Source organism: Hyla sarda, chromosome 8 (assembly GCF_029499605.1).
Source record: "Hyla sarda isolate aHylSar1 chromosome 8, aHylSar1.hap1, whole genome shotgun sequence".
NCBI lineage: Eukaryota > Metazoa > Chordata > Amphibia > Anura > Hylidae > Hyla > Hyla sarda.
Window position 1 is genome coordinate 81,616,139 of NC_079196.1, and position 14,410 is coordinate 81,630,548.

The 14,410-nt window shown below is 41.7% G+C and overlaps 1 protein-coding gene across 10 annotated transcripts in view; it reads left to right on the plus strand.

The window, feature by feature from the left end:
* MLPH (melanophilin) overlaps nucleotides 1-10,415 on the plus strand; it is a 190,016-nt gene extending 179,601 nt beyond the window's left edge. For all 10 annotated transcript variants that reach the window (XM_056534921.1, XM_056534920.1, XM_056534922.1 and 7 more), the window contains 3 exons: nucleotides 2,701-2,758; nucleotides 7,601-7,692; nucleotides 8,023-10,415. In XM_056534921.1, coding sequence (XP_056390896.1) covers nucleotides 2,701-2,758; nucleotides 7,601-7,692; nucleotides 8,023-8,046 — 174 coding nt within the window. In that variant the 3' untranslated portion in view covers nucleotides 8,047-10,415. The remainder of the gene's footprint in view (nucleotides 1-2,700; nucleotides 2,759-7,600; nucleotides 7,693-8,022) is intronic.
* The last annotated feature ends 3,995 nt before the right edge of the window (nucleotides 10,416-14,410 follow it).

Genomic DNA, 14,410 nt, shown 5'->3' on the forward strand with positions numbered 1-14,410 from the left:
GAACTCCACATTCAGCTCTGGCAGTGTGAGCTGCAACTAGCAAATCCCCCTCAGCTGGTGAAGCAAGCTGCCTTTAAGGTCAACAAAAAGTGGCCTGGATTGTGGGGAATGGCCCCCACCCAGCACTTGACCATTCCCAGTAAGAGCCGTCCCGGATTGGCCTTCCAGCCATACTGCGGCCACAGTGTCAGTCTGCATTGCAGCACAGACACTGAATAAATACCAGCTCTTACTTCACCAAGGCCAAGAGCCTTGGTGACACATATTGCCCATCAACCACGATACCTTTCACCTTCTCACAACACCTATCTTTATATTTCTACTTGCCGAGTACCCGGCGTTCCCCGGTTTTTCCTTCCTCATCCTTGTTGGGGAGTAAAATCAACAAAGGAGGAAGCTTTTGACTTCATATCCTGTCCTCATATATTGTTGTCATATCCCAACCCCATATCCCATCCCCATATCCCGTCCTCATATCCCAACCTCATATCCCATCCTCATATCCCGTCCTCATATCCCGACCTCATATTTTGACCTCCTATCCCGTCCTCATATATCGACCTCATATCCCGTCCTCATATCTCGACCTCCTATCCCGTCCTCATATCCCATCCTCATATCTTGACCTCATATCCCATCCTCATATCCTGACCTCATATGCCGACCTCAATATCCCGACTTCATATCCCGACCTCCTATCCCGTCCTCATATCCCATCCTCATATCCTGTCCTCATATCCTGACCTCATATCTCGACCTCAATATCCCGTCCTCTTATCTCGACTTCATATCTCGACCTCCTATCCCGTCCTCATATGCCGTCCTCATATCCCAACCTCATATCCTGACCTCCTATCCCGACCTCCTATCCCGTCCTCCTATCCCTTCCTCCTATTACCTCCTCCTATTACGTCTGCATATCTCAACCTCATATCCCGTCCTCATATGCCGTCCTCATATCCTGACCTCCTATCCTGACCTCCTATCCCATCCTCCTATCCCGTCCTCCTATTACGTCCCCATATCCCATCCCCATATCCCGTCCTCATATCCCAACCTCATATCCCATCCTCATATCCCGTCCTCATATCCCGACCTCATATTTTGACCTCCTATCCCGTCCTCATATATCGACCTCATATCCCGTCCTCATATCTCGACCTCCTATCCCGTCCTCATATCCCATCCTCATATCTTGACCTCATATCCCATCCTCATATCCTGACCTCATATGCCGACCTCAATATCCCGACTTCATATCCCGACCTCCTATCCCGTCCTCATATCCCATCCTCATATCCTGTCCTCATATCCTGACCTCATATCTCGACCTCAATATCCCGTCCTCTTATCTCGACCTCATATCTCGACCTCCTATCCCGTCCTCATATGCCGTCCTCATATCCCAACCTCATATCCTGACCTCCTATCCCGACCTCCTATCCCGACCTCCTATCCCGTCCTCCTATTCCTTCCTCCTATTACCTCCTCCTATTACGTCTGCATATCTCAACCTCATATCCCGTTCTCATATGCCGTCCTCATAGCCTGACCTCCTATCCTGACCTCCTATCCTGACCTCCTATCCCATCCTCCTATCCCGTCCTCCTATTACGTCCGCATATCTCAACCTCATATCCCGTCCTCATATCTCAACCTCATATCCCATCCTCATATCCCATCCCCGTCCTCATACCTCATCCTCATATCCCGCCCTCATATCCCAACCTCATATCCCGACTTTATATCCCGACCTCCTATCCCATCCTCCTATCTCAACCTCATATCCCATCCTCATATCCTGACCTCATATCTCGACCTCCTATCTCGACCTCCTATGCTGACCTTATATCCAGTCCTCATATCCTGACCTCCTATCCCATCCTCCTATCTTGACCTCATATCCCGTCCTCATATCCAGACCTCATATCCCATCCTCTTGTGGAGTAAGGTACTGGAGGTCCCCTACACTCGCATGGGACTTGAAACAAAAATCCATCTTTTATGTAAGGGTGTAGGTAGAGGTTAATTTAATTATCAAATATTTCAGGTATTATTGAAATATCTTCAGCCGTATGGAAGTTATATGGGAACAAACATTTCCCATTGATTTGCATGGGACTTTAAACAAAAACCCCGACCCTTACAAATGGGGGTAGTTAAGAGTTAAATTAACTATCCTATATTTTAAGTGGACATATAAGTAACATGTGACCAAGTATTATGAAATATCTCCAGCTGTTTGGAAGTTATGCTGGAACATATATTTCCCATAGACTTGTATGGGACTTTAAACAAAAACCCTGACCCTGGCAAATGGGGATGAGTAAGGGTTAAATCACCTATCCTTTGTTTGTTGTTGACATATAGGTAACATGTGTGCCAAGTTTCATGTTAATATCTTCAGCCGTTTGGACGTGATGCTGGAACATACACACATACACACAAATTGAGTTTTGTATATATAGATTGTAGATTCAGCAGATTCTCAATTATATAATGTTATATTTCAAGAAATATCAAAAGTTGTATGACAGATAAAAAATAAGGACGCAACAAATAAAAGTATGTATTCATTGATCTTGCCTCCCTCTGACTTTATTGTGGAAAAAAAATAATAACTTTTTTTGCACTGGATACAATGTTGTAGATATTTTACATTTTCTTTAGCACTTCTGTTTATCTGTTCTCTTCTTTCAGATTTTGGCAATGCAGCAAGCTCTAAGAAAGAAGTTTAATATTGATCCAGACATGGCAGGTAGGTGTATCAACAGTGAAAGGACACTAGACTTCAGAACCAGGCTTCACCTTTAGAATTTGCATATCCTGGATCATCCTGGATATCACCTGGCTCCAGAAAGTTAAACAGATTTGTAAATTACTTCTATTAAAAAATCTTAATCCTTTCAGAACTTATGAGCTGCTGAAGTGGAGCTGTTCTTTTCTGTCTAAGTGCTCTCTGATGAGATCTGTCTCGGGAACTGTCCAGAGTAGAAGCAAATCCCCACAGCAAACCTCTTCTGCTCTGTGCAGTTCCCGAGACAAGCAGAGATGTCAGCAGAGAGAACTGTTACCAGACAGAAAAGAAGAACTCAACTTATAGGATTAAGATTTTTTAATAGAAGTAATTTACAAATCTGTTTAACTTTCTGGAGCCAGGTGATATATAAAAAAAAAGTTTTTCCCTGGAATACCCCTTAAAGGGGTAGTCCAGTGGTGAAAAACTTATCCCCTATCCTAAGGATAGGGGATAAGTTTGAGATCGCGGGGGGTCCGACCGCTGGGGCCCCCTGCGATCTCTCTGTACGGGGCCTCGGCTCTCCGCCGAGATAGCGGGTGTCGACCCCCGCACGAGGCGGCGGCCGACATGCCCCCTCAATACATCTCTATGGCAGAGCCGGAGATTGCCGAAGGCAGCGCTTCGGCTCTGCCATAGAGTTGTATTGAGGGGGCGTGTCGGCCGCCGCCTCGTGCGGAGGTCGACACGCCCCCTTCCAGCGGGCTGTCGGGGCTCCGTACAGGAGATCGCGGGGGGCCCCAGGGGTCGGACCCCCCGCGATCTGCAACTTATCCCCTATCCTTAGGATAGGGGATAAGTTGCTCACCACTGAATCACCACTGGACTACTCCTTTAAGGACCAAGGACGTACCGGTACATCCTTGGTCCTGCTCCCGTGATATAACGCAGGGTTACACAGTAACCCCGCATCATATCACGGCGGGCCCGGCGTCATAGTGAAGCCGGGACCCGCCGCTAATAGCGCGCAGCGCCGATCGCGGCGCCGCGCGCTATTAACCCTTTAGCCGCGCGCTCAGAACTGAGCCGCGCGGCTAAAAGCGAAAGTAAAAAGTGCCGGTTAACTCAGTCGGGCTGTTGGGGATAGCCGCGGCGAAATCGCGGCATCTCGAACAGCTTACAGGACAGCGGGAGGGCCCCTACCTGCCTCCTCGCTGTCCGATCGCCGAATGACTGCTCAGTGCCTGAGATCCAGGCATGAGCAGTCAAGCGGCAGAATCATCGATCACTGGTTTCTTATGAGAAACCAGTGATCAATGATGAAGATCAGTGTGTGCAGTGTTATAGGTCCCTATGGGAGCTATAACACTGCAAAAAAAAGTGAAAAAAAAATGAAGATCATTTAACCCCTTCCTTATTAAAAGTTTGAATCACCCCCCTTTTCCCATAAAAAAAAAAAAAACACAGTGTAAATAAAAATATATGATATCACCGCGTGCAGAAATGTCCGAATTATAAAAATATATCGTTAATTAAACTGCTCGGTCAATGGCGTACGCGCAAAAAAATTCCAAAGTCCAAAATAGTGCATTTTTGGTCACTTTTTATATCATTTAAAAATGAATCAATAACGATCAATAAGTCCTATCAATGCAAAAATGGTACCGTTAAAAACTTCAGAACACGGCGCAAAAAATTAGCCCTCATACCGCCCCATACACGCAAAAATAAAAAAGTTATAGGGGTCAGAAGATGACAATTTTAAACGAATTAATTTTCCTGCATGTAGTTATGATTTTTTCCAGAAGTACAACATAATCAAACCTATATAAGTAGGGTATCATTTTAATCGTATGGACCTACAGAATAAAGATAAGGTGTCATTTTTACCGAAAAATGTACTACGTAGAAACTGAAGCCCCCAAAATTACAAAACGGTGGGGGGGTTTTTCAATTTTGTCGCACAATGATTTATTTTTCTGTTTCACCGTAGATTTTTGGGCAAAATGACTGATGTCATTACAAAGTAGAATTGGTGGCGCAAAAAATAAGCAAGGAACAAAAAACGAAAATGCAAAAACGGAAAAACCTCCGGTCCTTAAGGGGTTAATGGCTGCAGAACATTACATGTTCCATTCTATAAATTGACATTCATTGAATATCTCTTTGTAGTCACAGATAAAGAAGCTTCCTGACCCAGGGTTTTCACTATGATGTTCAATTTTAGTAATAAACTAACTGGATAGGATGACCTGAAAGGCTTCAATTAACCTCCTTATAATGTTCTCTTTTTATAGCAGCTTATCTCTATGTGACTACTGTGGTCATCTGAATTATTCTCTTTTATTTCTTTATGACAAATGCTAGTCAGAATCGGTGCAACTACATTATAACACAAGGTCCACAATACCTTCACATATAGCTATACAATTATATCTTACGTCTTCCACCTGTATTTCCATGAGGCCATCTGTCATAGTGTCATAGAATAATGTACCTTTCTTTCTCAAAGCAAAGGCGTTAGATAGCAGCAGCTGGGAACATTAAGACCATGTTCATGCGGCACAATTTGCGTGCTGGATTCCATCTTGGAATCCGGCATGGAGACTTCGCTGCAGCAGAGTCCTGTTGCAGTCAATGGGATTCTGTTGCAATGTGCACACGGCGGAATTTCCGTGCCAGATGTTTCCGGTGCGGAAATTCCATTTTCCATGTCTACACAAAGAATGATCGTGTTCATTCTTTCTGCGGATACCGCACGGATTGCATGTGTTGTCCTAGCGCCGGCATATTATGCCTGCGCCTCTGCACAGAGATTCTCCATGCAGACATTCCGTCATGTGAACATAGCCTAAGGCTGGGAGAGGTGGTGCATTTATCGGGTCTTGAAAGTCGTATGTGATCGTATGAAAACGTATGAGGTTTTACAGCAAACCACTGTGTTTTTTTGTAATGTGGCTACTAACAGTGCATTTAACTGGTGAAGCGTTCCAACTGTGTGTTTCACATGTTAAAACAAAGCTACAAATGATCACAATGCCAAATTGCAGCATTTTGCAAAGCATACAGGGCCGGCTCTGCCTATAGGCAAAATAGGCAGCCTATTGAGGGGGGCGCTGCTTTTACTGCCGCAAGAAACTGAGCCAGCCAGCAGTACTCTCACTGACGCTCTCCACCCCCCTGTACCATAATAACTAGCATTCTTCCGTTTGTTAGAGGAATCTGCACTTCTCCTGTCTGAAGCACACAGGCGCGATCACCCAGGTCAGGTTTGTCCAGCATCCTAACAGCGCTCAATCAATACACCCCCCACCCCCAGTGTGTCACCCTAAGAGTAAGGAGATTACATGGGGAGGGGGGCTGTTACAGTGTGTCACCCTAGTAGTAAGGTGATTACATGGGGAGGGAGTTTGTTACAGTGTGTCACCCTAGTAGTAAGGTGATTACATGGGGAGGGAGTTTGTTACAGTGTGTCACCCTAGTAGTAAGGTGATTACATGGGGAGGGAGTTTGTTACAGTGTGTCACCCTAGTAGTAAGGTGATTACATGGGGAGGGAGTTTGTTACAGTGTGTCACCCTAGTAGTAAGGTGATTACATGGGGAGGGAGTTTGTTACAGTGTGTCACCCTAGTAGTAAGGTGATTACATGGGGAGGGAGTTTGTTACAGTGTGTCACCCTAGTAGTAAGGTGATTACATGGGGTGGGAGTTTGTTACAGTGTGTTACCCCAGTAGTAAGGTGATTACATGGGGAGGGAGTTTGTTACAGTGTGTCACCCTAGTAGTAAGGTGATTACATGGGGTGGGAGTTTGTTACAGTGTGTCACCCTAGTAGTAAGGTGATTACATGGGGAGGGAGTTTGTTACAGTGTGTCACCCTATTAGTAAGGTGATTACATGGGGAGGGAGTTTGTTACAGTGTGTCACCCTAGTAGTAAGGTGATTACATGGGGTGGGAGTTTGTTACAGTGTGTTACCCCAGTAGTAAGGTGGGGCATGTCACAATGGACGGCGTCAAGGGGGAGGCAATATTAGCTTTCGCCTAGAGTGGCAAAAATCCTTGCACCAGCGCTGAATGCATACAATCAGACCCCAATCAATCAAAACTTCTGACATGTCCCCATGTACAGGAACATCTTTTGAGCTTTGCCCTTTTTATCACCTTATCGACACTGGATGTAAATGTACGTTCTGTTACACTGCTGCTTAATACACCAGGACATACATTTACATTCTTAGGGGCATTCTGACTAGGAAGTAAGGGTAGGAGCTTCATACACAGCAGATCCCAGCTGCTATCAGCAGCCGGGGCCTCAGCGTTAATGGCAGACAACAGCGACCACGACGATGCCCACCATTAACTCTTCAGATGCCGTGGTCGATACTGATCACGACATCTAAAGCAGTTGAAGTGCTTGTATTCACTCATCAGACCACCGGCGGCAAGATCATGGGGGTCCAAAGAGTGAAAAATGCTAACCTGATCCACGCCACTCCAGGGATCTTCTTGTATAGTCTGCCCACAGAAGTAGACTATACAAGTAGATCGCCAATATTACTGATCAGTGCTATGCCTCTTTTTCTCATTTTACCAGATAAAAGCTAAAAAAAATGTATAAACATATTTGGTATCACCATGTACGTAAATGTCAAGGCTATTAATATATCATGTTAATGATTCTGTATAGTAAACAGTATGTCCTGAGGGCAAAATGGGCTGTGTCCTTAAATGGGTACAAATAGTATAGTTATATATGTTGTTTAAAAAAAATTTACATTACCAAAACCAAATTTTAAACTAACTAAACTCAAAACTTTATTAAAAAAAAAAACGTATTACCTGTTGCTGACCTTGTTTTACAGATGGTTCATTTGAGCGTAATGCACTTTATCGTGGCTCTTTGACTCAGCGCAATCCAAATGGGAAGAATAAAAAGCTGGACCGCATCTTTGCTGTAAGAATCAAATATTAATCATGGGGGGGGGGGGGGTGGTATGAAAGTGGCATACTGAAGAAAAAACTTTAATAATGAAAAACAAAAAAGTTAAGTGTACCCTGTAGTGTGCATAATACTACTCGTATATGTCCATATGAAGGACACATCATAATGGGCATCGCTCCCATCACTAATCATTCTTTGTTAATGAATGGAGTATTGAACCCATGTGAGGAAATGAACTTATGAACTCTGGAGATACATGAAGGTTGAGTGATAGGTTATGTAATACAGAGAATAAGAGTCATTATATAGCACTTGTGTCATTACAATGTACTTATCTTGCAGAAACCTGTTCTCAGCCAAAGATGAAACAAGGATCAAAGCCGTCTTCAAACACAATAGCTTCTTCTGCTTGATTTACTGAACAACGAGAGGATACAGTCCCAGCTTACAGCAGCAAACTTTATGTAGTCATAGAGGCTATCGGTGCCTGGAGCTAGGATATTCAAGGCCTTCTTATAATTGTTATTATAATGGTCTTATAGGAAGAAGTGATCATGTCTGTTATTGCAGTATTCTACAGTTTTACTACTATCATATATTTACTTGTGTCACTAAATCCTAAAGTATGTTGTAAATGTTATTGTGAAGTGAAGGATATATATTTGTGTATTAAGAAGCGGTAATAGAATCAAAGAGAATCTGTCAGCTCTATGAGGGGCATTTATCAAAAGTGAACTTGGTTTGTGTTCACTTTAGATAAAAAGAGTTGCGGGCAAAGTGGCGTCTGTGCGCCATATTTATCAAATATGAATGCCCACTGAACTGCTCTGTTTAAATGTTGCAAAGCAGTGGCGGGCCGTGCGACAATTGTATTAAAAGTCACACAGACCTTAATACAATTGTCACATAAAGTGATATAGGGCAGGGTAGAATTGCCTTGTGATTTCTTCTAAATCTGGTTTGTGCGACTGTTCGCGAATTTTCGCAGAAAAGTTACACATGATAAATTAGTGGCCACTGCACAAAGTAATCTAAATCAGATAACTTTGTGGTAATAAAAATTAAACAGTCTAAATGAAATGTTCCAAGAAAAGTCGCACAGGACCAGCCTTTTCCTGCAACAAATTTTAATGAAAAAAGCTGTCTAAACAGCTTGATAAATTCCCCCTATATATCATGCTTTGAGCTGCAGTCATGGGCGCACAATTGTTAGGGAGATAAAGCAAATGATACCATTCTCCTAACTGACAGAAGTTTGCAAAGTTATAAAAACATGTTTTCCTTCCAAGCTCAAGTGTAATAGATACCATGCCATGCTCCTCCCTCGTGTATTATTGATGTACAAGGTTCAGTGCTGGAAGCCAAACACTGTACATCAATCATGTAGAACAGAGAGGAGTGGGGGAGGTAGGAAGAAAGTGTGCCAGATGAGCTTGTAAGTAAAACATGATTTTATAACTTTGCAAATAGACATTAGTACATCACATAGGTATTATTATTATTTTTTCATTTCTCTCTATCAGCTATCTGCCCATGTCTGCAGCTCTGAGCATGACATAGAGCAGACAGATTCCCTTTAATGGAAAGGCAACAGAAATTAGATGAATGTACATAAATGTATGTAGATAAAATGGTCTCCAGTGTCATTCAAAATTGGTAGTCAACAGAAAGATGTATGTTTGAATCATTATTCTTTTACTTTTAATAATAGCAACAAAAAAATATTATCCTTTAGAAAATGTCCTTTAGCACAACGTTTATTTCAGGGCTATTGACTGTTCTTTACAACTGGTCTCTTAAGCAAGTAGAGCCAAAAACAGTTTTGTTACATTATATCTATTGTGGAATTTGTTTATTGTTTATATTTGTATTGTGTCTTTGTAGCCTCTATGAGGGGCATTTATGAAAATTTGCTTAGGTATGCTATTTTTTAGTTTGTTTTCGTTTTTCACTTTCATTCTGCTTAAGTGCCACAAATTTACTATATTGTTGCACGGCGTTAATACATTTTTCGCAGGTAAGCAAAAGCGAGAGTTTTTTCTCACCTAAGCGAAAACAATAGTCAGTTTCTGTTAGTCAAGCCAAGGTTCGGCTGGAGTATATTTAGTAGGTTTTTAAAGTCTTAGCGACTTGTTTGCGAATGTCGCAGTTAATACATTTCTGACTATGGCAAGTCAAAATTGTAAAAACGCTTATGTACGCCGATTTGGAAAAAATGCTTTTCTCACTCTCATGGCAGATTGTCGCACGGAAAAAGACAGTTGCGCAATTGCGATTTTTTGTGACAATTTTATGCGAAAAAACTCCGTTAAATCGGTTGATAAATGTCTGTCTATATGTATACTCTTGCCCCAGGGATATCAGTTTTTATTTCCAAAAGTTATTTTGTGTTTACCAAGGTCTTTCAAAACAATGGAGAAATATATACTCATCCATACAAGGCGGTATTATAAAATAAGAATAAAAAGAGGTCCAGATTAATAAAGCTTTCTCATAATTTTACCTACATAACACTACTATACCACCATAATACAGCCTACATAATAGCACCATATAGTTCACAAATAATATGCAGTATGCAAATAATGCTGCTCTAAAGAGTCTACATAAAACTGCCAAATTCACTCAGTACTTACTGACATCTGGATGCAGAGCTCCTCCAAGATTTGTTAATATGTACCGTATCTGTTTATATGTGTAGTGTATCTACAAATAGGTATGACATTTAAAGGAGAACTCCATAATATAAAAATTGTTGCCCATACTGCCGGCAGTAAAAAAATAAAGATGTACATACCTTCCTCCGCTCCCCCGGGGCCTCTGGTAAGTGGCTCCGGTCTCCACCGCGATCCACTTCCTGGTTGCCGGTGGTCGGAGAATCATACTGCGCTCAGCCAATCACCAGCCACAGCGAAGTCCGACTCGGCCGGGGATAGGCTGAGCGGCAGTGTGAGAACGCTTCAGGACACAAAACTCTTCACTACACCGGCACCTGCTGCCGGAGCCGAAAACATCACACTGCTGCTCAGCCTATCGCCGGCTGAGTCGGGACTTTGCTGCAGCTGGTGATTGGCTGAGCGCAGTATGACTCTCCGACCACCGGCAACCAGGAAGAGGATCACGGCGGAGACAGGAGACGGTTACCGGAGGCCCCAGGGGAGCGGAGGAAGGTATGTACATCTTTATTTTTTTTACTGCTGGCAGTATGGGGAACAATTTTTATATTTTGGAGTTCTCCTTTAAGAACAATGTGTAAGACAGATAAACACTGGAACAATGTTTGTATCTTTAATTTCAAAATAAAAAAGAAAAACATGAAATGTCAAATATGGTGTTAGTTCCTATACCTGATCCATGCTACACATTGACACAAAGCATATATGACTGCTTTGCTTCACACAGATACAGAAGAAGATTTTCAAGAGAATTGATGAGGATGTGTATGTCAGACTAAAGCAGCCATCCTTTTTAGGCTACATTTCCACTTGGTTTTTTTTCTAGCAGTTTTTAGAAAACTGCCACTGTAGTTTTTGAGCCAAAGTCAGAAGTGTATCCATAAGGGAGGGAAAGTATAAGTCCTTCCTTTATATATCCTATTCCTTTTGAATACACTTCTGGCTTTGGCTCCAAAACTACAGTGGCAGTATTTCAAAAACTGCCATAAAAAAAACCTAGTGGAAACTTAGCCTTAAAGTGATAGAATTAACTCAGAAGTTATACACAGTCTGAAAAACACCATCTCTTTGATAAGATAACCCCTTTTTCAGACCACATTTTCTCTGAGAAGACCACCATAGAAGACCACTTGTCAATGCAATAATGGTGAAGCTCTCTGCCCAATCACAGACAGTAGCATCAATGAAAGCAAAAAGAACGTCTTGATAACAGTTGCTGCGATTCCACAAAGAAGGTTCAGCAATCGTTGGCTTACATCAAGCATAGTTACTTAGTTACATAGTTCATGGGGTTGAAAAAAGTCCATAAAAAAAAACCTTATAAGGCTGATGCTAGTTGTCTCATACCAGGGGGAAAATTCATTTCCGATGCCAAATATGGCAATTAGAAAGAATCCTTATTACTCACCAAAATGCATCCAGACCTCTTTTGAACCATTTTATCGTGTTCACCATAATCCCTTCCTCTGGCACAGAGTTCGATTTCTCTTACAGTAAAGAACCCCTGTTTGTGCTGCTGTAGTCCTCCCATTCAATTTATTTCTTTTGGTGCCCATCTTTGAACACTCTCCAGCTCCACTGTGTCGTTTTTTAACCTCTTAAGGACCCAGGACGTATGGGTATGTCCTGGGTCCCGATCCTGCGATATAACGCGAGGTCACACGGTGACCCCGCATCATATCGCGGTGGGCCCGGCGTCATAATGAAGGCGGGACCCGCCTCTAATAGCTATTAACCCTTTAAAGCTGGTTAGCTCAGGGAGCTGTTCGGGATCGCCGCGGTATAATCGCGGCATCCCGAACAGCTGTAGCACAGGAGGAAGGTCTCTTACCTTCTCCTGCGCTGTCCGATCACCAATTGAATGCTTCAAGCCTGAGATCCAGACTTGAGCATCCAATCGCCAAAAACACTGATTGATCCATTCCTATGGAGATGGATCAATCAGTGTAAAAGATCAGTTAATGCAATGTTCTAGCCCGCCCTGTAGGAGCTATAATATTGCATAAGAAAAGTGTAAAAAAAATCATTAACCCTTTCAATTATCCCTTCCCCTAATAAAAGTTTGAATCACCCGGCTTTTCCAAGAATAAAAAAACCACAGTGTAAATAAAAATAAACATATGTGGTATCGCCACGTGTGGAAATGTCCGAATTATAAAGATATACCGCTTTTTAAACCGCATGTTCAATGGCGTACGCGCAAAAAAAATCCCAAAGTCCAAAATAGGGCATTTTTGACCACTTTTTATACCACAAAAAAGTGAATAAAAAGTGATCAAAAAGTCTGATCAGAACAAAAATGGCACCGACAAAAACTTCAGATGACGGCACAAAAAATGAGCCCTCATACCGTCCTGAACACAGAAAAATAAAAAAGTTATAGGGGTCAGAATATGACAATTTTAAATGTTTAAATTTTCCTGCATGTATTCATGATTTTTTTCTGAAGTGATACAAAATCGAACCTATACAAGTAGGGTATCATTTTAACTGTATGGACCTACAGAATAAAGATAAGGTGTCATTTGTACTGAAAAATGTACTGCGTAAAAACGGAAGCCCCCAAAACTTACAAAATAGTGTTTTTTCATCAATTTTGTCGCACATTGATTTTTTTTCCCGTTTCACCGTCGATTTTTGGGTAAAATGACTAATGTCATTACAAAGTAGAATTAGTGACGCAAAAAATAAGCCATCACATAGAATTTTAGGTGAAAATTTTAAAGAGTTATGATTTTTTTAAGTTAAGGAGGAAAAATTGAAAATGAAAAAATGGAAATAGCCCGGGTCCTTAGGGGGTTAAGCCAATGGACTTTATTGAGATACACAATTTACAGTCAGTAACACATTTCGGGGGTTTAGTCCCCCTTCATCAGATTGGTATAATGTCAATGCTGCACAATTTGAAATGACTGGTGAAATTTATACTTGTATTGCAAGTGACTTCTCAAGGGTAATTTTTCACTTTATTATTTTTGAAGACTTTTTAAATAATTTTCTTCCATTACTTCGTAAACCTTCAAGTGTATTGCAGAAGACAGCGCTATTGGAAGGATATACAGGAAGACAATATGTGCACTTAGGTGCAGATGAACTCATAAGGAGGTGTAACGTACAACTTAAATGCTCATTAATACCATGAGATGAGAAAAGACCTGGCCCTTTTCTCTCTTTATTAAGAACTAAATGGAACTTGAAAAGATAAGAGTCACATGTGAATCATTAAAAGCCACTGCTTGAGTTGGCTAAAAAGAAATTAACATAATGGATTTCAGGGGCTAGGTAGATGAGGGGAGGATTCGAGTGCTGATAGAGGGGCAAGGGACTGCTACTGACGTCAAACCACACACAGCTAATATAACCAGATGGTGAGGGGAACAGGCACAAGAGGACAGCTGGGGAGAGGTTCCCCTGCCACGAAAAACTGTGAGTATGATGGTTGACCAATGTCTATTATTTTGTATTCATTTTTGCTTATGCCAATATTTACCATTGTAATACACTAACAGCTATATATATATATATATATATATATATATATATATATATATATATATATATATATATATATACATATATATATATACTCATTTGAATTACCAGCATTGGTATTAACCCCTAGAAATAAGATTTCTTACTAATATTTTCAACCACTGAGCCAATTCTTTACAGTGTGTGATAAGTAAGAGTCCATGATCTAGACTGGGTAAGGTGATGTGAGAGAGTCCTATGGGGAGATTTATCAAAACCTGTGCAGAGGAAGAGTGGTGTAGTTGCCCATAGCAACCAATCAGATTGCTTCTTTCATTTTCCACAGGCCTCTTTAGAGGCCTGTGGAAAATGAAAGAAGCAATCTGATTGGTTGCTATGGGCAACTGCACCACTCTTCCTCTGCACAGGTTTTGATAAATCTCCCCCATAGTGTTTATTCTAATGGATGATCCCCAATGGGCTTGGCATTGAAAGTGCTAAGACTTTTTATTGCACAGTTACTTAGAAATGTCTTCCTCATGCTAAGATCTTGTGAGGCACCACTGCCCAAATGTATAATAATA